A 27915-nucleotide genomic window follows, 5' to 3' on the forward strand; every position below is an offset into this window, starting at 1 on the left:
AGCTCAAAATAAACAAAAAAAGGTTGTCAAGTGTTTAGGGGAATACTGTGCATGGCAATATGACTTCAAAGGGTGATGCTTGTGATGCAGCTGAGAAGCTAACCCTAACTATAACTGCATAAGAAGTTAACTGATTAGTGTGTAAATCTAGAGTAAACCTGTCTATGCCACTGTTTGAACTGCACAATGAACAATTCATTTGAGACGTTTGCCTCCTGACCAATTCCCATTGTCCTTCTTTTCTAAAGATTGCCGGCGCCACCATCGGCAATGCCAACATTCTGCTCCAGATTGACAACTCCAAACTGGCTGCTGATGACTTCAAAACTAAGTAAGCATGAATCTTTACACCTCTGTGGACCTATCTTCATCGTGTCAAACAAAAATGCTCAAGAGTTGTATTTGTCTCATATCGGTGTTCTCTACTCTCAAAAACTAATTAGATTCGACCATGAGCTGATGATGCGCCAGTCAGTTGAGGCTGACATCGCCAACCTGCGCCGTCTGCTGGACCAGACCACCCTGACCAAGGCTGACCTGGAGATGCAGATCGAGGGCCTGCAGGATGAGCTGGCATACCTCAAGAAGAATCATGCAGAGGTGAATGATGCACATCCTCTAGCTATCATGATTACTGCTCGCTGTGACTACAGGAGCGTGCTTCATCACATCTGTAGAACAGTTTGAACTCAGCCAATAGATCTCATATCTGACTTCTTTCCCCACCTGATCATTTAGGAGCTGGCAGCAATGCGCTCTCAGCTTACTGGCACAGTCAACGTGGAGGTGGATGCCGCGCCCCAGGCAGACCTCAACAAAGTCCTGACCGAGATCCGCGCCCAGTACGAAGCCATCACTGACAAACATCGTCGCGACCAGGAGTCCTGGTTTAATGAGAAGGTGAATAGACTTCCATAAACAATCACATCCCACACGCTGCAAATGACTGGGTTCACTCCCTCAAGAGTCTAACCTGTAATTAAACATAATCTTCTGTGAAACTCAGAGGAGTAATCAACAAGTCTTCTTCACAACTGTTTCTTTGTTTTTTGCTCTAGTCTGCAAACCTGTCCAAGGAGGTGGCCGTCAGCACAGAGATAATCCAGACGACCAAGACAGAGATCGGTGACCTGCGGCGCACAATGCAGGGCCTGGAGATTGAGCTTCAGTCTCAGCTCAGCATGGTGAGGAAAAAACCCCCCAAACATCTGTTCCCATCTCACTAATCTTGCCTTATATGAGCAAAAATCCCAGATCGCTGTCTTGTCATGGGAAATGGAGAAACAGACAGTGATAGAGGGTGAAAGAGCAGAAGGGAGGGTAACAGAAAAGAGGCTTTGTTGAAAGAACGAAGGGAGGGAGAGAGAGATAAGAGTGATGGAACTGTGGAGAAGGGAGGGAGAGCTCTTGCTGAGGAAAACATTTCACAGACATCTGCTCAAATTCTGGAAGACTGAAAGAGCTTGAAGAAAGCTGAAGGAATGCTGAACTGGATGACCGAACAAGTCGTACTGCCATGGATTATCTGTGCCCAGCTGGAGTAAATCGTTTAACACTCCCTTCAAGAACAGCATACTGCTCCTGTGTAACAATAGATGAGCAGCTAAAAGACACAAGCATTCAAAACCTTATACATATTCCTCTGCTAATCACTCCTTCATAAAAGGGAAAATGCTATAGAAATACAGACATACTTTTGTGTCTGTCTGACATTTATAATCCAGGGCGTGGTTGGTGGTTACAGACTTTACCTTCCTATTGTCACAAAAGATTTACAGGAAACTGGTTTGCAAGTCCCAGTTTGTGTGCATGAAGTCAGCTCCCCTTCTTTTTTCCTTTCTAACAGAAAGGGGCTCTGGAGAACACACTGGCAGAGACAGAAGGTCGTTACAGTGCCATGCTCGGTGCCTTCCAAGACACAATCAACATGCTTGAAAACGAACTAGGCAACGTGCGCTCGAGCATCGAACAGCAGGGCCAGGACTACAAGATGCTGCTGGACATCAAGACCAGGCTGGAGCAGGAGATCGCAACCTACAGGAGTCTGCTGGAAACAGAGGAGTCCAGGTAGATGCAATGATACAGGAGCATGGACTTATGAGACCATTTAGACCAGAAATGCAACCAATTTATGTAAAAAAGAATGCATCACTTCACTCACGGTTTGCCTCTACTTTTCTCTTCTTTCTCTCTCTCTCATTCTAGACCTATTGCTACAGGTAAGCAGCGTCTCTTTTAACAAGTAATTACATAACAACAGTACAGTCAGTGTTATACAAGCTTGAAGCACTGCCATCATGAGTTTTTTCCTTCTTTTTTACAGGGGGCTCAAAGACCACAGTCACAACCACCACTGTGCGCAGTTCCAGCTAGGAGGTGCAACTGGCAGGACAAGCTGTACTCAGACGCACACACACACACACACACACACACACACACACACACACATACTCCAACTAATAAAAGCTGTTACACGAGATGAGTGAAACTGTACTGGAGAAAACTCAGATATGTTGAAAGTAAAGCCTGTGTTAACGTTTACAACATTTGCATTTAATTTGCTTTAGAAGAAATCATTGTGTGTGTGTGTGTATGTGTTTGTGTGTGATCTGTCTGAAAAATAAATCTGCTGGTAAATACACCTTATGTTGTTTTGTGACTTCACTGGTCTTTCAGAATAACAGACAGTCTACAGGTTTTTTTAATAACACTGCTCTGTTTATGCAGTCGCCATGGCAACTGCATTACGTTCTGGGAGGTGGGATATGGAGTTACGGAAATCTGTGTTACGTAACAGGGATGTTGTCAGGAAAGGGTGAACAATGGTTAACAGCCCCAGTGTGGAAAGCATTAGGATTTAGAGAAAAAAAGACCGCTCAGAAAGAGCCATGTTGAACTTGCTCTCAGAACTCAAACAAAGCAATACAAATTGAAGAAAAGTGCAAGTTATGTGACCAAATAAAGTGAATGACCCTGGGCTTTGCCCGGAGAGGTTTTTTAAACAAGACACACCCAAATGGTTGACTAATCTTTGCCCTGGAGGCTTTCAACACAGTGTTACATGAAGTCTGTCTAAATTCTGTCACCTAGTAACAAGAACACACACGGCTCAGGACAGAAATGTTGAGTGGGAATGCAAACACTGACTAACAGAACAAAGAGAGTCATTATGGAAACAGGTGTTATCAGTATTGCACTTTGGCCTCTCTTATGAATGATGGTTGATTGCAAATGACTAATGAGCTGTTATGATAAAGTATCAAGAAGGGTGCAGCACCTCGGATGATGGTGATTTAATGTATGTTTTGTGTGAAAGAGAGGCAGGAAATTGTTATGTTGGTGTGGTGTGTGATTGTGTGTGGAAGAGAGAGACAGAGAGGGGATCAAAGTAGCATTTGAGCATTTGCTCTCCGTACAGGTCAGCAGTTACAGCCTCTGGAATTACAGTGATCCTGTGAAGAAGTCAACATTCTCAAATGGTGGTGTAATGTTGGTTTTGGAGAGGAGAGAGATTATAGAGAGGATCAAATTGCAAAATCCAACCTCCTCTGAGGAGCTTCATTCACCCTTATTTGGACCCATTTTGTTGCACATCAGTGTCTCCTCCACACTGTTATAATGATTGTTGATAACGAAGCCCTTCCAGTTATGCTTGTAATTTCACATGGAAATCCAAAGCAGAGGTCATAAAAAAGAGCTTCTCCCCAGATCAGTGTTTAACGCAGTGGGCTTGTCAAGAGCAATTGCCAAGCCATAAACCTCATGAGTTCTTCGATGGTGTCACTTCATAAAATGCTCAATGTAGATATGATGTTAGATCTTTTTTTTTTTTGGTCTTTATAAGTCTTTTCCTATGTTTAAAATGTGCCATGGTGGTATTTGAGTCAGTTCTCTCTGTTGGAGATACAGTACAAATACTAAAGTTCTCCTAATATGCATATCAATGTTCATTATAAAAAACAAATCCTTATTAAGTTTTAAGCCAGTATTTGGTAGTATACTGATTATACTACATGCATCAGAAAATGTAGACCAGAGCATCTGACGTTGCTTATCATAATGAACAGGTTAAAAGAACAGTTTAGCATTTATGAATTTATGAATCTTGGTTGATTCAGATGATTTGGGTTCAATAATTAACTGCATGGCAGTTAAATATTTTGTTGTTAGATGGTAAATTTGATACCACTCTCATGTCTTTCCACTAAATATGAAGCTAGAGCCAGGAGGCGTTAGCCTAGCTTAGCATTAAGACCGGAAAACGGTGGGGAAAGTGCTAGCTTGGATCTGTCCAAAGGTGAAAAGAATCCACATGGTATCTCATGTGTAAAACAACAATTTGTGGGCGAGAAATAGTTCTGCACATAACCCCCTGTAAACTGACAATGACATACAGAGCTACAACCTTTTAATAATCTCAGTCTATTTGGGTGTTGTGACAAATTTAAGGAACTGGTAGATTTTAAAAGCACCAATACTGCATTGTCACCACTATCCTTTTATGGAAATTATTTGTTTTGATGTCAGTTTCATGAATGATTGCTAAACCACCACCTTGCCCACAAAACTGGAAGTCGGAGCACTTGAAGGATTTGCTTCAACGTATTGTAGAGCCTCTGGGAGTAAGCTGTCATAAAGAAATAAACTGTAAGGAGATTGTGGTAAGACAGACAAGAAAACAAGATGCCGACACTTTGTAGTGGTTAGGTTATTATTTAGAACATGAATGGGCAGACTGTCTGCACGTGGCCGCACAAAGGATAGGATAGGAAGCAGCGCCAAGTTGCCAACAGTAATTTCTGTATTTTCATAGCTGTCTGCCATCCAAGGCTAGCCTGAGGCTAGCAGAGAGTGAGATCAGAGAGGAAAAGAAGATGTTACTCCCTTGATGTCATGAAATACTTGACATTTAGAGAGTTCAATTCAGTTTAACTGATGACAAGTTCAAAATAATTTGGATTCTTTCAGTTATCTGCTTTCTATTGAAACTGTTGAAGCAACGGGGCAACGTTTCCCTGTCCTGCAACTAAATCCCTAGTCGGCAAGCTGTAAGTCACACAGTATGATTTTAAACAATTTGTTTAGTGCAGTAAGCTTGCAGAATGATTAAAATAATAGTTTGACATTTTGGGAAGTGTTTTGCTTTCTTGAGAAGAGGTATCAATCTTCTCATCGAACACTCTGCAAGAAATTGAATCATATTTCAAAAAATATTTCTAACTATTTTTTTTACAGTAATAAAGTATTGATTGGTTTAATTAAAGAATGTCAAACGTCTAATCAGAAAAATCACTTGAATGTGGGCCTGCTATATTTCAATGTGAACTTTTACCAAATCGCATTGGGTTTTTTATACCAGTGAAGTGTTTAGTTAAGTATTAGTCATGTCTGCAATGGTTAAACCGGAGGCTGACATCCATATCAGCAGGAATGTTGATGTCTCAGGGTCAAAAAGTCCATTAAGGGGCTGCAGAGAGAAGGAACATTCTTCACTCGCCTGGTGGACTCTATTCTGGAGCAGTGTTAGGTTTGACACACAAGCTGAGAGGAATGCCGAACCTCTTTGCTAAGGGTCTAACACTCTGTATGGCATCAGACCTTACTGTGAAACTTTTCAAACTGCTCCTGAGCTGCGGCGAGGCGTAGGAACAGTTGAGAGGGAGAGTGGAACAAGGCCAAATACACTTCAGGAGCTTTCAGGCCTGGCCAAGCATGAGATAGATGTAGTTTTTCATCCATTTGCATGGCTGTGAGTTTGGTCCTCCTGTCAGTCCATTCCCACCATTAAAACACAGATACTGACTTTGAGTATCGTCTTCTATTTTTGATTTAAAAAAAGCATTTAACTCTGATTCAAAGGTACAGGATGGCTGAAAGGTGGAAGTTTAACAGGTAGGGCTGGTTTAAGGAACCACACCCTACATACAATTGCAAGATCCTGAAGACCAGGACGGAACTACTTGGGCAGGGCTTACAGTACTTACAGTGCATACAGCAGCTTTAGTAGCATTCTATAGACAATGCATGCTATCATGAAAGAGTGAGTTTATATAAAAAAGTTTGATCTCTTGCATTTTTCAGTAATGACTGTAAAATTGACCACATTTACTCTTAAAGCTTCCCATGGGCTGGGTGCATGCGTATGTACTGGAGCATATCCCAGCATGCACTGGGTGGAGAAACCCAAACCTACATATAGTGTGTTTAAGAAATACATTCTGTTGAAATCTCTATTAGGATACACAAAACTCAGAGTAAATACCCAGTGAAAGAACTACTGATCAAAACCGCTCAAAGGCAGAGTGAGGCACATTTTCCCTACAAAACTGCAACTGACTGTAAACACCTACTGTAGTGCATGACTCTGATTTTCCAAATTCTGTAAGTTTGTGTGAGTGTGCCTTGAAGGCTCACAATAAACTTCAACAGAAGTGCATTCATCGCACCAGCCATAAAAAAGGCAGTAGTAATAATAAACTTGATGCTTTGCATGTAGCACTTTATAACCAGATTGGAATGTGGAAAAGTTCAGCAATATGTGAAATGTAGCCTATAAGTGAATAACTATTATCAGGGCAACTACAAATTACATACAAATAAATAAGACAGAAATTAAAAATATAGTATGTGCATATTGGCAATAATCAATAAGCAGACAGCATATTTAAATGTAGGTTATTTTGGCCACAGACTGAACTGGGCAACTCCCTTTTCTTTTAAAAGGTAATGCACTATTGCCACCATGTGCTGGCTTTCTGTACATTAAAGAATGAGTGAGTGAGTGAGTGAGAGAGAGAGAGAGAGAGAGAGAGAGAGAGAGAGAGAGAGAGAGATACTCATTTGCAAACCAATAGAAAAAGACAATTGCTGCACCTTGTTATAGCAAAAACCACACAGCCATTTATCATGTCTGAAATCAGCACTTTTCAAAATGAACATTATAAATCATCAGACTCACTTTCTCAGTATTTTGGCAATTCATACTTTGCTAATATGTCAGTTTGATGGAAACATCCAGCAAAGATTTTTGTAGACACTTGAGGATCATTATATTTTAAAAATATATATTATTTGTAGTTGATAATCTTTTGTTTATAGCACAAAAGCTGACTCAACTATGGAGCTTTGTGATAATATTAGCACACAGACTGAATTGTAATGGTCTTGTTTCCATATGTTTTGCATGATGTGGATGTTTATATATGGTGATCTATTGCTTTGCCTTGCAAAAACATCAAACTTGTTTGATGGGCTAATTGTTTTGGCATTGCTAGCAGGGGGCAACAATGATAGATTACACAAGTACACAAAGAACAAGCAACTCAACTCAACTCAGACAAGAGTGACACAGCAGAAAAACTTCTCAGGTTTACGAGTACTGCCTACAGCTACTATCTTTGATGGTTTGTGGTGTCCGGTTGTAGTTTGGTCGCACTAAACCTTTTAAAGAGCAAGTTCTGTAAAACATGTTCATGCTGTGAAGCATTTCCATGCAACAATACCGCCACCTAGAGGGCAGGAGAACTAATGGACTATCTCAGGCATAAAAACTACATAAACGTGAACAGTGAGTCGACAAGTATTACCATCTCGATCTTCAAAACATTAAAACGGAAGTATTTTGTTCTGGAGTTTTGAATGAGGCTCTCCTTGTGGCTCGCAATAGCCCAATGTCAAATTTAAACAGCTCCTTTCATGTTGTTTTCACTTCTTTGTGCATTTGTTCACAATTATATTTCGTTATCTATAGATCTTATTCATAAACCAATACCTTCTGCATTCTGCAAGTTTAAAAAACATTTAGGGAAAGCAGTTTTTTTCCCCCACTACTTTCCAAAAGCGGATGTTTTGATCTGAAGAAGAGGAATAGCTCCTACCATTGTTCCTGTTTAACAATGGATCGGTTATTTAGATTTACAATATACAAAATGCAGTGTAAATCACTGTTAGTTTCAGTGCCTCAGTAGAAACCTAGATCAGATTTTAGGTGAGTATAGGAGATAAACTCTCCTGGTTGAAAGTTGCGGAGAGACTTTCAGCATCACTCTTGGCTTTTGTTAGAAACATGAATGAATTAAAAATTCCTAATTGTTTGTATAGTCAACTTACATTTAGCTCTAACACACATAAATACTCCACCAGACATGCCACTAGAGGTCTTTTTAAAGTTCCTAGAGCCCGAACACAATCAATGCAACATACAGTATTGTATCGAAGGATGGTTGCTTGGAACTCAATTCCAGCAGAGATTGCCAAAGCGCCTAATATATCAAGTTTTAAAAAACAAGTAAAGGATCATCTAAGGGCCCTAAGACTGTAACCATATTTTGTACTTAGTTTATGTATAGGAATATTGATATGTAAACAAAGATGTTGTAAGATTTCATTTTTACTATGTTCTGTGTTTATGTATTTCATGCGATATCATATATTAATATCAGCATACATGGAAAGGAATATGTATATCTGCAAGGAAAAGAATACTAGCTACTGCTCTTACTTGTATATTTTATGACTGTTTTGTCTGAAAATGTAGTTTTATGTTCTGTGTGGACCCCAGGAAGAGTAGCTGATGTTCTGCATAAGCTAATGGGGATCCTAATAAAATAAAATCAAAGATACATGTGATTGTGTCCCTCCATTTTCTTCCATCCCAGGATTCACACTGAATGAAGCCCACAATGGTTTGAACTACCTTCTCCACCAAAACACTGACTGCACCAACACTTTGTCTAAATTACAACCAAGGTTAAGCATTATACATTACACTTCTAATTAAATTAAAATAAACATGGTATTCATTTCCTCCATTCAGTTTGTTGTGGTTGACGCAAACATGCAAATAACTTTACATTATAACATAAAAATTGCTAACATGTTTAAGATGTAGGTTAACGCCCTCCAGTGACGTTTAATCAGTCTAACGCCAAACCTAAAATTTCCCCTATTTCGAGCCTTTAAAACTGTAACACATGAATCACAGAAGACGCATCAAAGCAAGTCATTTATTATCACTTTAATTTTATAGGGGAACCACAAGTACTTTAAAAGAAGGTTATACAGCGCTGTACATTTGGGAGCAGTACTGACAGACTGGAAAGTCATATCTTCTCCCGTTAAATACTATTCATTTAAATGTTCTATATTCTCATAATGATACAGTGATACAATAAAAGCTTGTGTAACTGGCCCTGCAGCTTTTCTGATATGTCGATATCATTTTTGTTGGGACTGTTATTTCCTTGTATTTTTTCCAAAAAAGGAAAATAAAAGTTATGATCAAAAACCATACGACAGGCAGAAACTGCCAGGCTGTAATCCTGTATGACTCCCAATTCACTCACACAATAGAGAGAAAGAGAGACAGAGAAAGGGAGAAGGAAAAAGGATATACAATTTCATGTTCTGAAGGCTGGTCCGCGACGGAATTGGGCATCAGTTCATAGTGAAATGCAGAGAAGCACAAGATATATTTTGCACTTTCTTGCAACCTCGACTCTTACTCTGCCCGACCATCAACCCTCTCAAAGGCTCACTTCCACAGCTGTGTGCTCAGAGTCTGGCCAGATCCAGTGGCGGCCCATCCACCCACAGCTGACGGAGGCTGACCGAAGGCCATCTGGGCACCTGCACCGTTCAAAGTCAACCCTGACATCTGCTGATTCACCTGAGGATGTAAGAGAGATCTGTATTAAAACTTAAGCAAAACATCAGGGTTTAAAACTTGTAATATTTAACTTCTGTCTGTTCAAGACATGGTTAAAACTATGCTTCTAAAAAATTGCAGTCAAAGGTGAGGTTAAACCAAAGCTCCTCCTGCACTCCCTCCTCACTACACTTGGAAACCATTCATGCTTTCATAACCTCCCGTTTGGACTACTGCAATGGAGTCCTGTCTGGGGTCCCCAGCAAAACCCTAGACAAGCTCCAGTATGTCCAAAACTCTGCTGCCAGGGTCCTCACCCACACCCAGACCTGGCAGAACACCCCCCCCCCCCATATTATAGGAGGCGAGGACATCGTACTTTACTAACCTTATAGCTTCTAGCAAGCGTAATCCCAAAATCCTTTTTGACACCGTTAATCTTGTAAATCCCTCTCCTCCTGAAGTGCCAGTCTTTTCAAATATTGACTGCAGTGACTTTCTCTTGTTTTTGAAAATAAGATCAGAGATGTCAAGAATAGCATCATCTCCACTGCTACTGCTAGAACTCAGTGACTTGGTGAACAGTATGAAGCCTTCCTCGAGCCCGGTAGATGTTATACCTACTTCCCTTCTTAAAAATGTCCTCAGGTCTGTAAGTACTTGTTTACTTTCTATAATCAATAGGGGTGGGAAATAATCGATTCTTAGATGCATCGCGATTCTCTCTAGAACGATTCGATTATCGATTCTGTTAAGTTAATAATCGATTATTTTATTTAAGATTTTTTTTTTTTTTATGTGTTGATTTTTATTTAAAAGTTACTGTCTCCAGACAAGTACAAATCAGAAAAAAGAGTGACTGAAAGAGGATGGGATAATGGACAACAACTTAGAGTTTAGGCAGAAAAAAACACACAAAAATGGCCAAAAGGAAAAACATTTTTTTGTATATAGACACATGATCTAGTAAGACATACATAAAATAATTAGGCAAAACAGATATAGGCTGTTCATCTACTTTATCACATTATATCTGACCACCTCATGTTTCATGTTCTAAGACGCCAATTATCCACCTTTAAACATGACTGAGCCTCTGACATGGAAGATTACTGGGAGAGAAGGTGACTTTCACAAGCACGTTTAAGGCTTAAGCATGGAACGACTACCAAACAAAAACCTCAGTAGACAAAACATTTCATTAAAACTTGTGTGTGACTGCAAACCAGCTGTGTCCCACTGTATTTTAAACATGCAGTGGTTCAGCCACTTTTAAAGAAAACAAATCTGGATCCCTCAATTCCCGCAAACTATAGGCCAATCTCCAAGATGCCTTTTATTTCGAAATTTTTAGAAAAAGTTGTAGCTAATCAGCTCTCTGCTGTTTTAGCCACTCACAACATACTAGACACATTTCAATCGGGCTTCCGTCAGAAACACTCTACAGAAACCGCTCTTCTTAGAGTATCCAATGATCTAATGATGTCTTCTGATGCGGGTAAATGTTCTGTTCTGGTACTGTTGGACGATACTGCATCACACCATTTTGCTTGACAGACTTAAGCACTGGGTTGGGATCTCTGCGATCGCCCTGGACTGGTTCACCTCCTATCTTTCAGATAGAACCTATTCAGTGTCACTGGGCCCCTATTCCTCTGAAAACGCAGCTCTTTCTTGTGGGGTGCTGCAGGGCTCTGTGTTAGGTCCAATTTTATTTACATTGTATATACTTCCCCTAGGCCACATAATTAGGCAATTTGGAGATATACGTTATCATTTCTACGCTGATGACATCCAGCTGTATGTCTCTTTTAAGCCGGAGGAAACTAACAAAGTGTCAGCACTGCTCAATTGTTTGTCCTCCATTAAGGATTGGTTGGCAAACAATTTCTTGCAGCTTAATGAAGATAAGACCGAAGTCCTTATTGTTACTCCGGATACTACAGCCTCCAAAGTTGTTAATCTTTTGCGGTCCCTTTCTTCAGTGGTACAGTCCAATCTTAGAAACCTTGGTGTTATATTACATCAGAATATGTTTCTTGAACATATCAGGTCACTGACCCGCACAGGTTTCTTTCAACTGAGAAACATTGCTAAACTTAGGACCGTGGTTTCGCAAGGTGAACTTGAGATGATCATTCATGGTTTTGTTTCATCACGGCTTGATTACTGCAACTCCATTTTCACTTGTCTTAGCAAGTGATCCCAGGACCGTCTGCAACTAGTGCAGAATTCTGCTGCTAGGCTGTTGACCAGGTCCACCAGAATGTCACACATCACTCCTGTGTTATCCATGTTACATTGGCTTCCAATAAAGTTCAGGATCCAATTTAAGGTTCTAGTTCTTACATATAAAGCATTGCATGGACAGGCGCCTGTTTATATCTCTGAACAGGTCACTCAGATCTTCTAACCAGGGACTACTGGTGGTCCCACGCACTCGTTTAAAGACTAAAGGTGATCGTTCCTTTGAAGTGGTAGCTCCGACCTTGTGGAACGCCCTTCCTGTTAACTTACGTTCTGCAGTCTCGGTTGACACTTTTAGAAAGCAACTGAAAACATACTTGTTTCAACTGGCTTTTGTCTAATGTTTGTAATTTGGGGTTTTATTCTTTTAATCCTCATTGGAATTGCATTTGTTGTTACTTGTTTATTTTCTGTTTTGGATTCTATTGTATTTTAATCAAAGGTCTTTTGTGTGAAGCACTTTGTGACTGTCTGTGAAAGGTGCTATATTAAATAAATTACTTACTCATCCACTCTCACTGGCTCCCAATTAAGTCCTGCATCACGTATAAAATCCTCCTTCTCACCTACAAATCCCTCCATGACCTGGCCTCACAGTACCTCTCTGACCTCCTCCATCCATACACTCCACCCCAAAACCTGCGGTCCTCAGACACTGGCCTGCTCTCCATTCCCCACACTAGACTCTGTACCTTCGGAGACAGAGCCTTTAGTGTTGCCGCCCCATCCCTCTGGAACACCCTCCCTGCAGATAGCTGAAATGCTACATCCCTGGACATTTAATCTGGACTTCAAACTTTACTGGCTTGCTTTGGTGTCTCCTTTCTGTCCTCTGGAAGTCAGGAATCGATTATTGCCACTCTACAGAGTATCTACACCCTTGCTGCATCCAAATTCCACACTACACACACATTGATGCATTATTTACTATGCAAAGATCCTTACAGTATACTGCTTTTGTACTTAGTATACACAAAATCATCATACTTAACGGTTTTATACTAACAGGAAATGATACAACACTTTAGTCAAAGTGCCACTTTAAAAGGCCACTGTAAATTGAACTTCACAAAGAGACAGATTCCCCCCCCAAAAAAAGTTCTCTTTGGTGTTCCTGGTGCTGCTTCGTCACCACACTTTTTTCTTTTGTCCATTTCGTTGTGGGATATACTGTTATCCCACAATGAAATGCACAAAAGAAAAAAGTGTGGAATTCTATTAACAGCACACTCAAATGAGGTTTTCTAGTATGCAATCTGGCTGTTTAGAGAGTCCTTTATTTGGCCACCTTTGAAAGCCCTGCTTTTGCTGCCATTTGGTGACTGCTGCATGCTCTGTCCACACCCTGTATTGTAACACACTTCACAATGCACCGTTGTTCATTGCATCATCATAGCTGGGTGTTGTCACATGTGAAACTAATCACACCTGACAGACACACATGAACACAACCCACAACCCTACAAAACAAGATTTAGTGTGGAACTGTTTTTTTCTAAATAATCTCTTCCAATGCTGCAATAGTTAACATATGGTAGCATGATAACTCTCCATACCTGACCCATGTTCCACTGAGCCTGCTGTCCAGGCTGGATGGCGTACATGCCCTGAGCAGGCACCATGCCCGCAGGCAATGCACCACCCTGTGGTCCCATCATCCTCGGTGCCATGCCCATCACACCAGTGGCTGGCGCATTCCCCATGAAGCCATTAGGCATTGTCATGCCAACCATCATGCCCTGACTGGGCCCCATCATGGCTGCCCCGCTCTGAGCCATCATGGCACCCATGACGGTTGTAGGTGGCATGGCCGTGCCCATGCCAGGGAAGGCCTGATAGCCACCAGTGGCCTGGACAGGAAACGGCATCTGGGAGGGGCCCATGAACATGCCAGCTGAGGGGGGAGAAGACATGCAAAACAGAGGGAAGAATGTTATGCATACAAATATGTCTTTTATTTTATTATGAGACTAGAACTAAACTTCAATACATGACATTATCTCCCACTTTGGCCTTAACTGGGATCCTCTGGCCAGACCGATCTATATACACCACATTCACATTAAATGTTAAATATTTGCATATGTGTTTGTTTAAGAAAACTGTTAATCAGGATATGAAGTTACAAACACCCTGGGAGACTGTGTTGGGACAAACAAGCAAGTATCTACTTGCACCTTATGGATTCAATTCACCACATCCACAGATCCTAGCATTACCTTGAAGAGGAAAATGTTACTCGAGCCTCTAGTTGTGGGCTACAACTTGAGGCCTGTTTTTTTCGTTGCTGATATCTGTTTACATTTTGGCAAACTAGCACCATTAAAAGTATGCCGTATTAGCTATAAGCAGCACTTGTTTGCAGTGTACCCATATCTGTACAAACCGCTATCACTGGATTACTTTGATACTGAAGAAAGCTTAAAAATTTGATGTTTTTTTAGGCAAGGTTGGTAGTTATAAAGAGAAGCATCTTTTTGTCTATGATTTTTAGGCGGGTTAATAAACGTTTATACACAATGGAGTTAGGGTTGGCTATCAAACCACCTCTGTCAAGTACCAAAAGCTGGAATCACATGTTTGGCCAGATTTGCAATTTTTCTTTGACCAGACAGCTCTTAATTTAAATCAATCTTTTAACTGCAGCCAATTTTAGGCAAAGTTCTTGTTTGGCTGCTTATGTTTAGATAATATTTAACATTTGAGAACTTTCTTCTTTTGTTGAATAAAAAGGGTTAGTAAAAAACATTACAATTTCCCAAGTTATCGAAACAAGTAATATAAATAACTTTGAAAATAAGAAATGTATTATATCTCATAAATAAGACATTACAATGCAAAAAAATGCCTTAGGTAGTATTTGCCATTATTACCAGCAGGGGCCTGTTGGGACATGCTGTTGGTTCCATACAGGGAGAGGATGGAGTCCTTGGACAGGGGCTTCTTGGCAACGTCTTCAGTTTTTGTGCTGCTACTGCTGTCACTGAACAAGTCCAGGTCTCCCTGCCCTGACCCCGAGCTGGCTCCACCCACCGGGGCTCCTACTACTGGAGCTTGTGTCGGAGTGCTGGCCGCGTTACTGGAGCTCACCTGACAGGAGGAAACATTTTTAGTCCTTGTATAGTCCCTGTACACCTGCTGGTTCCTGGTGCACTCCTTGGGTGCTATCCTGATACAACAGGTTTCAAATTAACCAACAAATTATCCCCAAAAAGGCTCCCTAGTTAAATTAAATGATATTTAATTAAAGTTTATGACCTGGTTGTCATACTGGCGAACAGCCATCAGCTGCTGTTTGCCAAATTTGACAGGATGGTTTCCGTGTTTATCCATTTGAGTGATAATTGCCTGCCCTGCATAACAATGGCTCATACAGTATTTCAGTTGTGGCCTGTTTGTAGGCTGCTAGTAGCTGGTACAGCCATTGGGATTAGTAGTAATTAAACTCCCTAGACCTAACAACAAGTCATTGTACCATTACACCTGTGCCGTGACACAGCAAGAACAAAGTGATATCACGAGTATATACTCTGAATAACACAAAACTTGCTTAATGGTTTCCATCTCTGGGTTTATATTGGTCAGACAAACCAAACTCCCAGAAAACATCACCATGGGATTTTAAACCTTGATGATGGGCATTTATCACCATTTTTATTGAATGATTAAACAAAAAATAATAACTAATGAATGAACCACTAATGTGTATGTATATATATATATATATATATATATATATATATATATATATATATATATATATATATATATATATATATATATATATATATATTTCATTGGTTCCAGCCCTATTTAAATGTTTAGCCAAATGATTGCCTCATTACCTGTGTTCATTTTCTGTCTGGCCCTCTTTTACGGTCTCTGAGTATTGGTGTTGCTGTCTTGTGGGCTATTGATGCTGGTAGTCATCATTTGACTTTTTTATTTTCTACTGCACACTTAATTTCAGTTTTGTATCTAGACAACCAGTACTGTTAAGCTCTCCTGATCAATATTCAGAAAATAGCACTAAATCTAGACTGGGGAATTGTTGCTGGATTTTACCTGAGAAAACTGAGCTGCGGATGAGGACACGGGGAGAGGGTTGGATACCATAGGGCCAAATATATCCAGGTCATTGTCGTTCTGGCTTGTGCTCGTGCTACCATTATTAGTTGATGCAGCTGCCGGGACGTCTGTGACAGAGGTAAAAAATGTTTTTACAGTTGGAATATAAGCTTAAGAGAACAACACTGTGAGACTATTTTAACACAAAACAGCATAACTCACTGATGGCTCACCAATGAGATTCTGCCTGAATTCACTAACAACTTATAAAAGATCATAAATAACACCCAAATACAATATGTAATTGCTGTGAAAAGTGGTGTGGAACAAACAGAGCTGATGTTTGCTAATGTGAGAATATGTGTTGTCTTAGTATTTATTTAACTGCAATGCCCTCCCACAGCTGCGGAACTGGCCGCACAGTAAGCATAATGGTTAGTACAATTAAAAATGTATCAGCTTACCCTCATTAGCTCACTGGCCACAAAACTAAAACAACAGTAAACATGTCATCCAAATAATGCAACGGCCCTCCAAGTCAATCAGTAGCATAAACATTTCATCTTACTTCAAACTGTAAATGAAATTGCTCTAATGAAGTGATAACACACATTATTCCTAGGTATCAATCCACGTTCAGTCACTACTGTCAGAGCTATCTCATTGACAAGATAGATGGACAAGTATACAAATTAATAGATAATGAATCACCTGTAGTTCTAGTCCAACATTTGACCATGAGCAACAACACATTTTAAATTGAAACACAACTGTCTGTACATCAAGACAGAAATATCCATATAACTTCCCTTTGTAAGACCTGCTGCCATTGATCCAGCACTGAACCCATTAGGAAACCTTTTCCATATGGTTGGCATACTTGTGTCGTGAGCAACTGATCAGGTGTTGTCTCCTTTCATGTGTCAAACCGGCCTGTCCTATCTAACCAATTCAGTGAATATTGTTCTACTGTTTACCCCTTGTAATACTTACAGAAAGAAAAAAGATCCAAATCTAGATATAAAAAACAAGAAGTGGCAAACCTTGGTGACTGAGTCAGCAGCTTTAGTGCTTCCTCTGACTAGCTCACAAAAAAGCCTTGCAGTGGTTTACTGGTTCACAGTCTTTAATATAGAGCAGCAGAAGAATGTTAGTTTGCATTAACAGCAACTTAAAAAGAACGACAAACTCCATCACAGTTCTGATACAGAGAGCATAGTAGATCAGAGATTGGTCTGTCTGCTGCCCACCGTTTCATTATTACACATCGAACCAACAAGTTTACAGTGACGACACAAAACGGAGACAGTGATGGTTTGGCCCTGCGCCTTGAAGGACCACAATGTCTCGGTTCAGGGCAGTTATCCCCTGCTGTGGGGACGTAAAGTATACAATCACAGCCATGACATGCTGCAGCATCAGCATGCTACACCAAGCAAGAGTTATAGGCAACTCATCATATGCAGTAAACTTAAATTCATACTAAATATCAGTAATCTAAAACTACACAGCACCGTAAACCCATAAAACCTCCAAACTCCCGGCTCAATGAGTTTATAGTCATCCAATCATTTATTAGATCTGTAGAACTGGCAATAAAAGGAAAACAATTACAAGCTGAAACCATATTTAGCCGGCTTCTAGAAATATCTTAGCCAGCATATTCATATGGCACATTTCAGAAGACTTTTGAATTTTCCAGTAACACAAGAAGTGCAGAGATACTCACCAAGGCCTAGTAGGTTCACAGAGCGTTCTGAAGTCTTAGCGGGGCTGATTTTGGGAACTGGCCTGGACTCTTCATTCTTTATTTAAAAAAAATAAAATAAAATAAAATATAATTATATATATATATATATATATAAATGAAGTAGTTAAAATACATAAAGTAAGTAGGGCAAACTCCATATGGGACAATAGCAATGCTGATGAGCATGTTTAAACAGCTCTACTCACAAAGGAATGTGTGTGAGATACTTACCTTGGTGTAGGATGTCACCTTGCTCCCTCTGTCTGGCTCCCTCTCTTTCTTACCATCTTTTGGCTGAAAAAAAAAGAGAAACTTAAGATGAACAACAGAAAAACTGTTGCCAGTTTAAACCACTTGTCTGTAAAAGTGTGCACACTACTTTTAAAAGTATGTAGCTTTACATTATAAGAAAACTGATACATACACTGCTCCCATTGGTCACATTCTTGCTGTAGTATTTCTTCTTCTCATATTTATCCCTGATGAAGAATTCCACAGCTCTTAGGTCAGAGTTAAGAAAACAAGAGGTCAAAACCCAGTATATGGCTGAACAGTGTATGGTCAATGTGCTTAATACTGGCCAAATTGTTAACGGGATAGTCAGTGGTGGTGTCTGTAATGTGAATGTAGATATTACATTTTCATCTGTAGTGGTCCCAGTAATATGTGTTTGTTGTGTACTGAAGTAGTATATCACATCACATGGACAAGATATGTTTGAGACAAATAATTGATGACTGCTTTTCAATGTAATCATGTTATATTCAACAAGTTATTGTTCTGGATTACTCATCTAAAGTGTTACTGTGTAATTACTATTACTTTGTTTAAACAGACCAGACCTGGGTTTCACCCTATGACAAATATGAACCACAGCCTCAAATGTTGGTCTTGAGGAGCTGCAGCATTTATTCATGGCCAAACTGACACCTTCACTGTCCATTTAGTGCCATCTCTGCTCTCTTTGGTGCACCGATGTTAATATCTCCGCTGGAAACTGAAAGTGAAATGCCGCCCGCTTTCTTTCGGTGCTCATTTAAAGCGGTTGTGCTATTCATGCAGCACACGCTGCGCCACGGAGCTCTGCGGGCCACGAGCGAATTTGGCTAAAAACCCTCTGGTAATCTATTATACACAATATAGAAAACATATTAGAAATGATATCAAATAAAAATGATCACATTCTGATCATTTTTATTTTGATTTCCCTGCTGTTTATACACACACACACACACACACACACACACACACACACACACACACACACACACACACACACACACACACACACACACACACACACACACACACACACACACACACACACACACACACACACACACACCCACCCCTTTGCCCTAGCTGCTAAGTTAATTGATGAGCGATAGCGGAGGTAAAGGCCAGTGTCACGCTAATACATTTTGAAAGGGCTATGGCCAATGGGGAAACACCAACAGTGACTTCATCACACTCACTCCAGCCAATAGCGGAACTTCATCACTCAGTGACAGAGCAACAGAGTTTCTAGGTCCTAGGGCTGGTCCAGCCAAAAACAGGCAGCCAAAATGAATAGCTTCAGTATATAAAGTACAACACGTTTAAGTTCTTTTAGGTGTCTGCTGATAGTGAAGGATACTGGTCTGTTTGAGGTCTTCTGAAGCCTTCTGGAAGGTTGGCCTCATAAAGCCGCCTGGCATTGGTATTACCCATATCCTGTATACTCTGGAAAAAAAGAAAAGACAGAGAGGTAAATAGAAAACAGAAGCTGTTTATATATGCATGCTTAAATATTTCAAGGGGCACTCGATTGAATTTTACACGTGACAATTAGTTTGCTCATCATGCACTCAGCCTGTGAAAACAGTGGTATAATGTCTTCTTTCTCATGTATGAGAAAATAACCCTGGTGATGACATCAGGGTTATCTTGGCTTGGGTTTAAATAAGATTTAAATCTTTAATAGAAAGCCAAAAGGAACTTTTGTATTAAAAAGAGCCAAGTCACATATATTGGAGCTTTCCAACAAGTGTTTTCCAGTAACATTAATTAATTTGCAAGTTGAAAACTGGTAATTATGGTAACTTCAAAATGATATAAATGTAGCATACTGACAGACCCTATCAATTAGCATTATGGGAAGTGAAGGAGTGGGGACTAAACATTTGGATCTCTGTGACCGCTGCACAGAATATAACATTCAGTTTTCAATCCGTGTCTCGCAAGTTTATTGAGGTGCAGTGCTTAGTTATTGAGTGCACCCCTTTATAATGGAATAAAAAATGCAATAATGTGTAATAATGAATCTGAGACATTAAAACGGAAAGGCTGGCTTACAATAGAGGGCAGATATGCCCAGGTAAAAGGATGCTGAAATCAATCACGTCATGTCCCATACAACAAATATATTATTTGCAATAGTGTCTCACCAACATACTGATATAGTGTCCAGGTGATAAAAGCCATGTGTAATTTAACCAAAGTACACAAAGAACAAAGCAGTACCTGGATTTGTTCTGAGGTCCATTGGTCCAGGTTGACTGATTTGACCCTGGATATGTGTACTCCAAGGTTCCTGTGGATGCCAGCACACCGGATGCAGATAAATACTCCCAGATTCCAGGATGCCCATCTTGGACCTGACAAAGCAAAAAAAAACAAAAACAAGGTTGGGATTTGAATATCAACATGCACGATCTTGTAGTACTTTAAGTGCCAAAACAAGCCCTGCATTCTTTACCAGTGACCTAACATGAACATAAGAGTCAAGTTTCGTCTGAAGAACCTGCCACAGTTTAAGTTAAACGCTTGCAAAACCTCACAGAGGGGCTGAAGGCGGCGTTAAGGGAGATGCACTATGGGAGCTGTAGCTTGCTAGTTAGCCACTTAGTTTAGCTTCAGGGGAAGATATGTCAGCTGACTAGCCTGAGAAGGGTGTTACACACTAGCGAGTTAGCTTAGCTAAGCTAACCAAAGCATATGCTACATTATTAATTAGCGTTAGCAGCGCATTCTGAGTAAAAATGGTAACTACATTTCTCGACAGTGTAAATGTCGCACCTTTTGCCTCGCAGTCGGCGCAGTACTTGTTGTCTTCCTCTCTCAGCATTTTGGACAGGATGGCCTGGTGCTGCTCATTGAGTTTCTGAGCCTTCTCTCTCTCCGAGCGGGTCGCCATACTCACGGCTTTAGTTGGACTTCCTTAATAAAAAATAATTCTACTTTAATCAGTCGTGAATCAAAATTAGTTTCTGATAAAAGACCATAATCAGAGAGATGAAAACCTCCGAGTGGTATATGAAAACACCCGGAACCGGAATCCACTCTCCGCCCACACGAATTCTAAAGCTGACGCGGCGGATGCATCGGATTGGACGACCGTTCTGACGTCATCTGACGCACAAAGAATTATGAAGAATTTTTAAGCTTCACCTTTTCAAAAAAAAAAAAAATATATATATATATATATAAAATATACATACAGTACACCACTGGGGTATGTGAAGGCTCAGAAAGTCACAATTTAAGCACTTTGAACTTTATTTTGAATTTGAAGTTTTATTTTAAAGACTTATAAATACAATGCACTGTTCATTGCTGATTAAACCTGACCATTGAAAACAGCTATGAAAATAGGATGAAAGGAAATATGTAATTAAGACTTTTAGCCCTATAGAGTATTAAAATGTTACATGAAATTGACAGTGCTTCGTTAGAAAAAAGGTCAAAATGTTTTTCTAATACATTTAAATACTTTCAAAACATAAATTTAGGTGTTGTCAGACATTTTAAAAAGGATCCATGGTTACTCTGTACATACAAAACAGCTTTTAAAAAATACTTATGTGAAGCCTAACTGGGAAAAAAAAACTCATTTTATAATGCACCCAACAGGAAATCACTAGTTCGTAGCTTTCCCATCAGTTATTCTTCAAATCAGCTTACATATATATACATAATGATAGCACTATACAAACAGACTCAAATTAGAAACACTTGTAGATAAGTGGTGCTTGAGGTGCCTAATGCACCACAGCCTTAACAAAAGGTTTCCAGGCGGATCTTGAAGTTATTCTCATGGTGCCTCACTGCAATGCCATAGCGAAGCAGCATCTCTATGTATGGTGGCCAGAATGTGTTGTCTATCGTCACGTAGGGGTCGTGTGGTGTATTCAGGACCTTGTTCATGAGCAGCTGTGGGGGTACGGCAGACAGAGGGAGACAGGGGTTAAGGCAGGATGACAGGGGTTAGGTAATGGTGTAAGGTGATACAACTTATAAAGTAAGAGAGACGGTTTAATAGATTTTGGTTCATATGTCTATCTCTAATTAACAATACATTGGAAAGAAATGCTAGGAGAGAGATGATGATGACAAAGGTGCGGCCCCACACTTAAATACTGGATGCTTTTGTGCACATGGCATGTGCCATGGCGAACAGAATATTATAACAAAGTATTTTCAAAAAGGAATGAAATGAAAAAAACAATGAAAATGATGTATAGAACAACCTGACTATAATAAATGTGCGGCACAGAGAGCTGGAAGAATTAACAGCTCTGTACATTGACAACCTTACCTCCCATCTATCGTAAGCATTGCTTGATGTTTGGCTGTGTTAGCAAAGCTGTCGACTCGCTACTTTTTGATCTGATTGATGTAATCATAACAAATGCACGCTGTATACAATACAGCTGTCTATTATACAACAGTGGTGTAGAAATAAATTGCACTTGGAAACTGTAGGGGCGCCAAATCGCAAAAAATAACTATGTCACGCAATTTTGCTTCAAGTCTCCACATCTAACTTTACACATTACATGAAATGCAAATCTTTGGATTATTATTTTTGATTTCAGATATTGACTGCTTTCACTTAAAAGCAAGGGGAAAAAACTGGTTACGTAGTGCATCAAAACCCACCTCAAGAATTTCATTAAGTGATATCAAGTCTTCATTTAACTCCTGGGTAATGTTCTGAAAATGAAAAAACAAAAGAAGGTTAGCTGCACTGGAGTGGTAACAGAACAGGTTTTGCGTGTAAATAGGCTGCAAAAGCACGGAAAAATCATCAAACACAGAACAGGCCACTGCACCTTCTTCTTCTTCTTGTTTGTACTGGGTTCATTCTGATGAGGGCAAGGGACGTGCTTCTCCAGAATGTCGCCCAGACACTCCATCAACCTTTCCTGGTAGACCTTCATTTTCTGGATTTTCGCCTTGGTGTCATGCAATACACTGTGGGATAAACACACACACAGCAAAATGTGAGTACATTCACATTCTTTTTTCAGAACTGCATTATTTTTCCTCTTGCCATATTTCTGTTACTCTTCACATGCTTTGCTGCCCTCCAGTGGAGATACACCTCAAAACCTAAACTCCTCTGGTTTAGTGTGCCTTTGCCATGACACTCACCTGTGCCCTGGTAATTTGCCCTTCTCCATTTGAAGTCGATCGACATGGTCATTGGCAGCTATGAGCGCCTGTTTCTTCTCGTTCAACCACTTCTGCTCACTAGAAGAAAAAAGAGACTTTCAGAACAATACACAGAGCAAAACAAATGGAAAAAAAGTACCTTCTATTCATTGTATATGCTCTGAGGAAAGACAGTAAGTCTGCATACGCACAGTTCTTTAGTTTCTCTCAGTTTGTCTCTCTTTGCTTTGTGACAAGAAACAACCATCTCAAGTTCAGAGCACAGTTTAAGCATCTGTGGAAAACAAAGTGGGAAAATGGATTGCATAACTGAAGCAATGCATATAAATAAGGACATTTCAATAAGACACATTCTGAAATGTTGCATTTGACACACAGACATACCTCCTCTTTTCCAGCTTTAAGTAAAACTTCTGAATTTGATGCCAGCACTGGATGGACCAAAATAAATATATACATAAGTGTGTTTCTAAAATGCAAAGTTTGTAATATCAAACATTAGATACAGCAGATATAACCATTTCCATTTGATTTGAAGGACTGGAATCACAATTTGATAAAGTCACAAAGTCTGAAATGAAATCTTGATTTAAACAGTAATGATTGTTGCACCAGTTTCACACATTAAACTGTAACTGTGGCATAAAACTGTTATACTGATTTGTGGTATTCATATTTGAGATACTTTTATTACATTATGGTTACAGCTTCTATCACAGTGTGAGTAGAGGACTTACATTTTGGCTCCACCGTCAGCCACTGCTTTAGTTCAGCTTCTGTTGCCATCAGTCGATTCACTGCCTTTTGGCGAAGAAAAGGCATAACACATATATAGTTATTGAGTTAAGTTATTGCCATTCACAAATGGTACATCTTATGAATGAAAAACAAATTAGGTCACAATATTTGGTAAACTGTGACCAGAAAAAATGCTTTTGTGTTAGCTGATTGTAGGGCTGCAATATATCAATATTATATCGATATCGACTAGATATGGTCTTAGATTTTGGATATCGTAATATCGTGATATGACATAAGTGTTGTCTTTTCCTGGTTTTAAAGGCTGCGTTACAGTAGAGTGATGTACTTTTCTGAACTTACCAGACTGTTCTAGCTGTTCTATTATTTGCCTTTTCCCCACTTAGACATTATGTCCACATTACTGATGATTATTATATCTAAAATCTAAGCGTGAAGATATTTTGTTAAAGCACCAATTGTCAACCCTAGAATATCGCCGCAATATCGATATTGAGGTATTTGGTCAAGAATGTCGTGATATCTGATTTTCTCCCTATCACCCATAAAGCTCCTTATTCATATTAACATAAAACCTCAAGTGACAGAAAAGGTTTAGATGAGGTGATTATCATTTGTGTGAGCAGGTTAGGTTGGCTTGAGGACGGGTTCAGCTGAACTCTGGCTGGAGGAGATGAGGTACGAGTCACAGTAAGACAGTGTGGCATTTGCTTTTCATGATGTCATACCTATAGGAATGCATTTGACTGAAAAGCATTGAGTGTCATGCAAGAACACTGGATGAAACAACCTTGAAATGCTACATTAGTTAACATTTGTAAACACACTTCTGGCTTGTTATTGCCATCTGAGCGATGCCTCTGTGACAGCTATCCCTCGTTTGGTTTTATGGAGTTTTACCTTAATGCTAGAGGGTTTAAAGCTACATTCGATGAGCTTGTTATGGCTGTCCAAACTCTTATTCTGTATTCTGTCTTTCCCTGTTCTCCCATCATTTAGTTGTGACTGTTGATACGTCAGATAAATAGGTCATTTTGCTTGCCTCTGTAAAGAAATTTGATGTACATTAAGTTTATAATAAAGAGCTATATGAATATGAAGTTTTGAAAGTAATGTTAGTGATTTACAACTTTGGAAGTTGAAAGTGTTGTCTTCTTGGCAATTCATTTCAAATCATTTTGTTTGAATGTCATTTTTTAAAATAGTGTAACCATGATACCTCAAAAACTATAAACAAAAAAATATATATTTTTCGAGACACCCATTTCAGCATTTCATTCATTTTTCCATGTTGTATCAGTAACATTGGGAATATATTGCACAAACTTAAAAGTACCTGGAATGAACATACAAAATCATCTCACCTGATCTTGAGGATTCTCGCAGAAATCAAAGAGTATAATCTCATTCTGAAGCTGCAACACAGAGAGACAAAAGCCTGCAGTTTGTACCTTGTCTACACATCCATTAAATAGTTAGAAAGGACAGCCTGGCTCGTCAGTTTAAAACATGTAGCTAGAGGAGTTCACCTTTTCCAGCTGAGCAAACTGATCCTCACACTGGTCCATCAGCTCACCCTGAGCGGCCTCTGACAGCTCTGCTGCTGCCTGGCCGCCTTCAGCCTCAACACGGAAACATAAAAAGGACAAAAAGGTGTCGATTTGGATGTATGTATTTGAATACTGAGTACAGCACAACGTTGGCACAGTGCGGGGGTCATATCTTATCATCTGTCGGGAAGTTGTTGCTCGAAAACTTGAATTGCTAGCTTAGCTAGTTTATGTTAACCGACGATATTCTCTGTAATGAATATGACAATATCGCACTTTACATTACTGCGTAGACATTTGCACTACACGGATTAGTTAAAGGACATGCAGTCTTACCATCATTTGTAAATTTCACAGTTTTCCTCCACGACACGGACAACAACAACGCATGTGATGTAAAAACAGACGCTCCTTTTTTCAAAATACCGCCAACACTGATGACGTAACGTCTGCGACAGAGGGGAGTGCTGAGGAGGGCTGACGCTGCGCAGGATTGCGCATGGTCTTTGAAACTGTGACAGCAGTAATGTAGATTAGTTTGTTTTCAGTGGAAAAGAGTAGGCCTATGTGAAAGAAAACTGCTGTTTGTGGTGATCAATCTGAAAATGCAGACAACATTAAGCATCTTCAAAGAGACACAGAGACCCTGCAGCAATTACAGTAAGACACAATTCTTTTTTTCTCTCTTTACTATTTCCAACAAAGCCAAGCATAACTGTAGGTGGTTTGAAGAATTAAAGTAAAATAAATGCAGAGACAAAATGTAGGCTACTTAAGTATAATTTGAAGGTACTTACTACAAGCTACTTGAGTGTTTTCCTTTTCAGCTACTTCTACTGCACTATTTCAGAGGGAGATATTGCACTTTTTACTACACAGCATTTTGACAGCTATAGTTACCTTCAAACTAAAAATTTGACATACATTTACATACTCTGTATTTTACTTTTGATACATTTACTACATTTTGGTAATAACACTTACCATTTATTATACATTTATTTATGTAAATATACTTTTTATTTAGATATATATTACATTTTTCAAAATACACACACAGATGCATTAGGGGATGAAAAAACAAGCATGTAAGTACACACACACACACACACACACACACACACACACACACACACACACATACATTTTAAACATTTATGTCCACATGAAGAAAAATGGTACAGGTACACAAATACATATGCAAACTCACGCACGCACGCACACACACACACACACACACAGACACACCATGGCTGGTTAAGTGCTCAGTGTGGTGGAGTACACTGTCCTGTGAACACCAGCAGGTGTCTCTGCTTATCTCTCTCCTCAGTGGCCGAGCAGCTGGCTGGAGTTTGAAGCTTGTCAAAATCTGCATTTCCTTTTTCATTTTCCACTTCCTTCCTGTTTTTTTTTTTATTTTTTTTATGATGCTCAGAATTGCATGTCACAGTCTCAGTATGTTTTTGGCCTGACACATGATTTAAATGAATGCATCAGATTTGGATGTGCTTCCAGATGACTATACCATCAGGAACACATTTGGTTCATTTCATTTTATTTAATCATTCATCTGTTTATTTTGGTGTTTTTGCTCTATGCCACTAAGAAATGTTTCCCCATCCATTATATAACTTTATCCCTGAGCTTATGATCATAAAACATGTACCTTAATTATTTCTTGTCTAAACTTTACACCCACATTTATCCACCATATGTACTGCTAATGACTTGTATATTTTTTAAATGTAGGCCATTTGGATTTTCTTAACTTTCTTGATTTGCATCCTTCCTGAAAAATACTAAGCTCATAATATTTGTGCAGTTTTCACCACATTTAGGGTATTTGAACCAGCAAATGTGCTTATTTCAAGAATCATTAAATAACTCTTAAATAATTGTCTGCTAGTTAGCTGCAGACGGTGTACTGCAGCCTTTTGTTTACCATCCTGATTTCTTACAGTGTTGAATTGGAAGCTATTTTAACATTTCTAAAACCCTTTTTTTTTTATCATTCTGCTGCCTGTCATCCCCCAAACTCTATCCGCCTGTGATCTGAAGCCTGCTGCTACCACCAAGACTATAGCAGTGGGACAGATTAACTTCCACATCAACAGAATTTCTTTTATCTAATTAAGAGTGCAACATTTTTTTTTTAAATAAAATACAATAGAAATTTCTCCTTTCTTTCTCTCTTTTTCTTTCTCTCTCTCTCTCTCTCTCTCTCTCTCTCACACACACACACATACACACAAACACACACACACACACACACACACACACACACACACACTAACACACGCACATTTATTTGACAAACAAGCATAAAGGTTTGTTGTTGCTTGGTTGTAATGATGTTAGTCTATCAGAGTGTTGGTTGCAGCAAAACTGGATGAACAATTTAGTCCAAATGAGGTCTTTCTGACTGTATGAATTTAATACAGTGGACATGCAGCAGCAGC

General features: G+C 39.5%; 3 protein-coding genes across 5 annotated transcripts in view; 1 reads left to right on the top strand and 2 right to left on the bottom strand.

Moving 5' to 3' along the window:
* The window catches only part of krt94 (keratin 94), a 3344-nt gene extending 703 nt beyond the window's left edge, over positions 1-2641 (top strand). Inside the window, exons 2-8 of one of the 2 annotated variants that reach the window (XM_031289112.2) lie at positions 249-331; positions 444-600; positions 739-900; positions 1059-1184; positions 1847-2067; positions 2206-2214; positions 2319-2641. In XM_031289112.2, the coding sequence (XP_031144972.1) occupies positions 249-331; positions 444-600; positions 739-900; positions 1059-1184; positions 1847-2067; positions 2206-2214; positions 2319-2373 (813 nt within the window). In that variant the 3' untranslated portion in view covers positions 2374-2641. Of the gene's footprint in view, positions 1-248; positions 332-443; positions 601-738; positions 901-1058; positions 1185-1846; positions 2068-2205; positions 2220-2318 lie in introns of both variants that reach the window. The other variant, XM_031289111.2, reaches the window with a different exon arrangement.
* A 6350-nt stretch (positions 2642-8991) lies between these two features.
* LOC116042860 (stromal membrane-associated protein 1-like) lies at positions 8992-21052 on the bottom strand. The gene is made up of 10 exons (XM_031289275.2): positions 20769-21052; positions 20214-20347; positions 19348-19433; positions 18136-18211; positions 17943-18005; positions 17691-17766; positions 15959-16089; positions 14767-14983; positions 13450-13787; positions 8992-9667 (listed from the first exon to the last, which is right to left on the bottom strand). Exons 1-10 carry the CDS (start codon positions 20884-20886, stop codon positions 9533-9535), a joined length of 1374 nt encoding a protein of 457 aa, XP_031145135.1. The 5' UTR covers positions 20887-21052; the 3' UTR covers positions 8992-9532.
* Positions 21053-21177: 125 nt separating this feature from the next.
* cenpk (centromere protein K) lies at positions 21178-25935 on the bottom strand. Of its 2 annotated transcripts, none has more exons than XM_036000833.1 (10): positions 25793-25935; positions 25436-25528; positions 25271-25321; positions 23885-23948; positions 23532-23578; positions 23339-23421; positions 23127-23225; positions 22810-22946; positions 22632-22687; positions 21178-21902 (listed from the first exon to the last, which is right to left on the bottom strand). In XM_036000833.1, exons 1-10 carry the CDS (start codon positions 25796-25798, stop codon positions 21747-21749), a joined length of 792 nt encoding a protein of 263 aa, XP_035856726.1. In that variant the 5' UTR covers positions 25799-25935; the 3' UTR covers positions 21178-21746. The 2 variants fall into 2 exon arrangements, with proteins under 2 accessions (XP_035856726.1, XP_031145448.1); XM_031289588.2 differs by having other exon boundaries at positions 22632-22685; positions 22805-22946.
* Between the last annotated feature and the right edge of the window lie 1980 nt (positions 25936-27915).

This window comes from Sander lucioperca, chromosome 4 (genome assembly GCF_008315115.2).
Source record: "Sander lucioperca isolate FBNREF2018 chromosome 4, SLUC_FBN_1.2, whole genome shotgun sequence".
NCBI classification, from domain to species: Eukaryota; Metazoa; Chordata; class Actinopteri; order Perciformes; family Percidae; genus Sander; species Sander lucioperca.

Coding starts and splice junctions, on each gene's coding strand:
- LOC116042860 (XM_031289275.2), bottom strand. CDS start 20,886: ATGGCGACCCGCTCGGAGAGAGAGAAGGCTCAGAAACTCAATGAGCAG. Junction 17,767..17,942: donor AGGTGACATCCTACACCAAG/GTAAGTATCTCA, acceptor TTTTAAATAAAG/AATGAAGAGTCCAGGCCAGT. Junction 16,090..17,690: donor TGTGAACCTACTAGGCCTTG/GTGAGTATCTCT, acceptor CCTCTGTCACAG/ACGTCCCGGCAGCTGCATCA.
- cenpk (XM_031289588.2), bottom strand. Junction 23,579..23,884: donor GCTGACGGTGGAGCCAAAAT/GTAAGTCCTCTA, acceptor TGGTCCATCCAG/TGCTGGCATCAAATTCAGAA. Junction 22,947..23,126: donor GGCAAATTACCAGGGCACAG/GTGAGTGTCATG, acceptor TTTATCCCACAG/TGTATTGCATGACACCAAGG.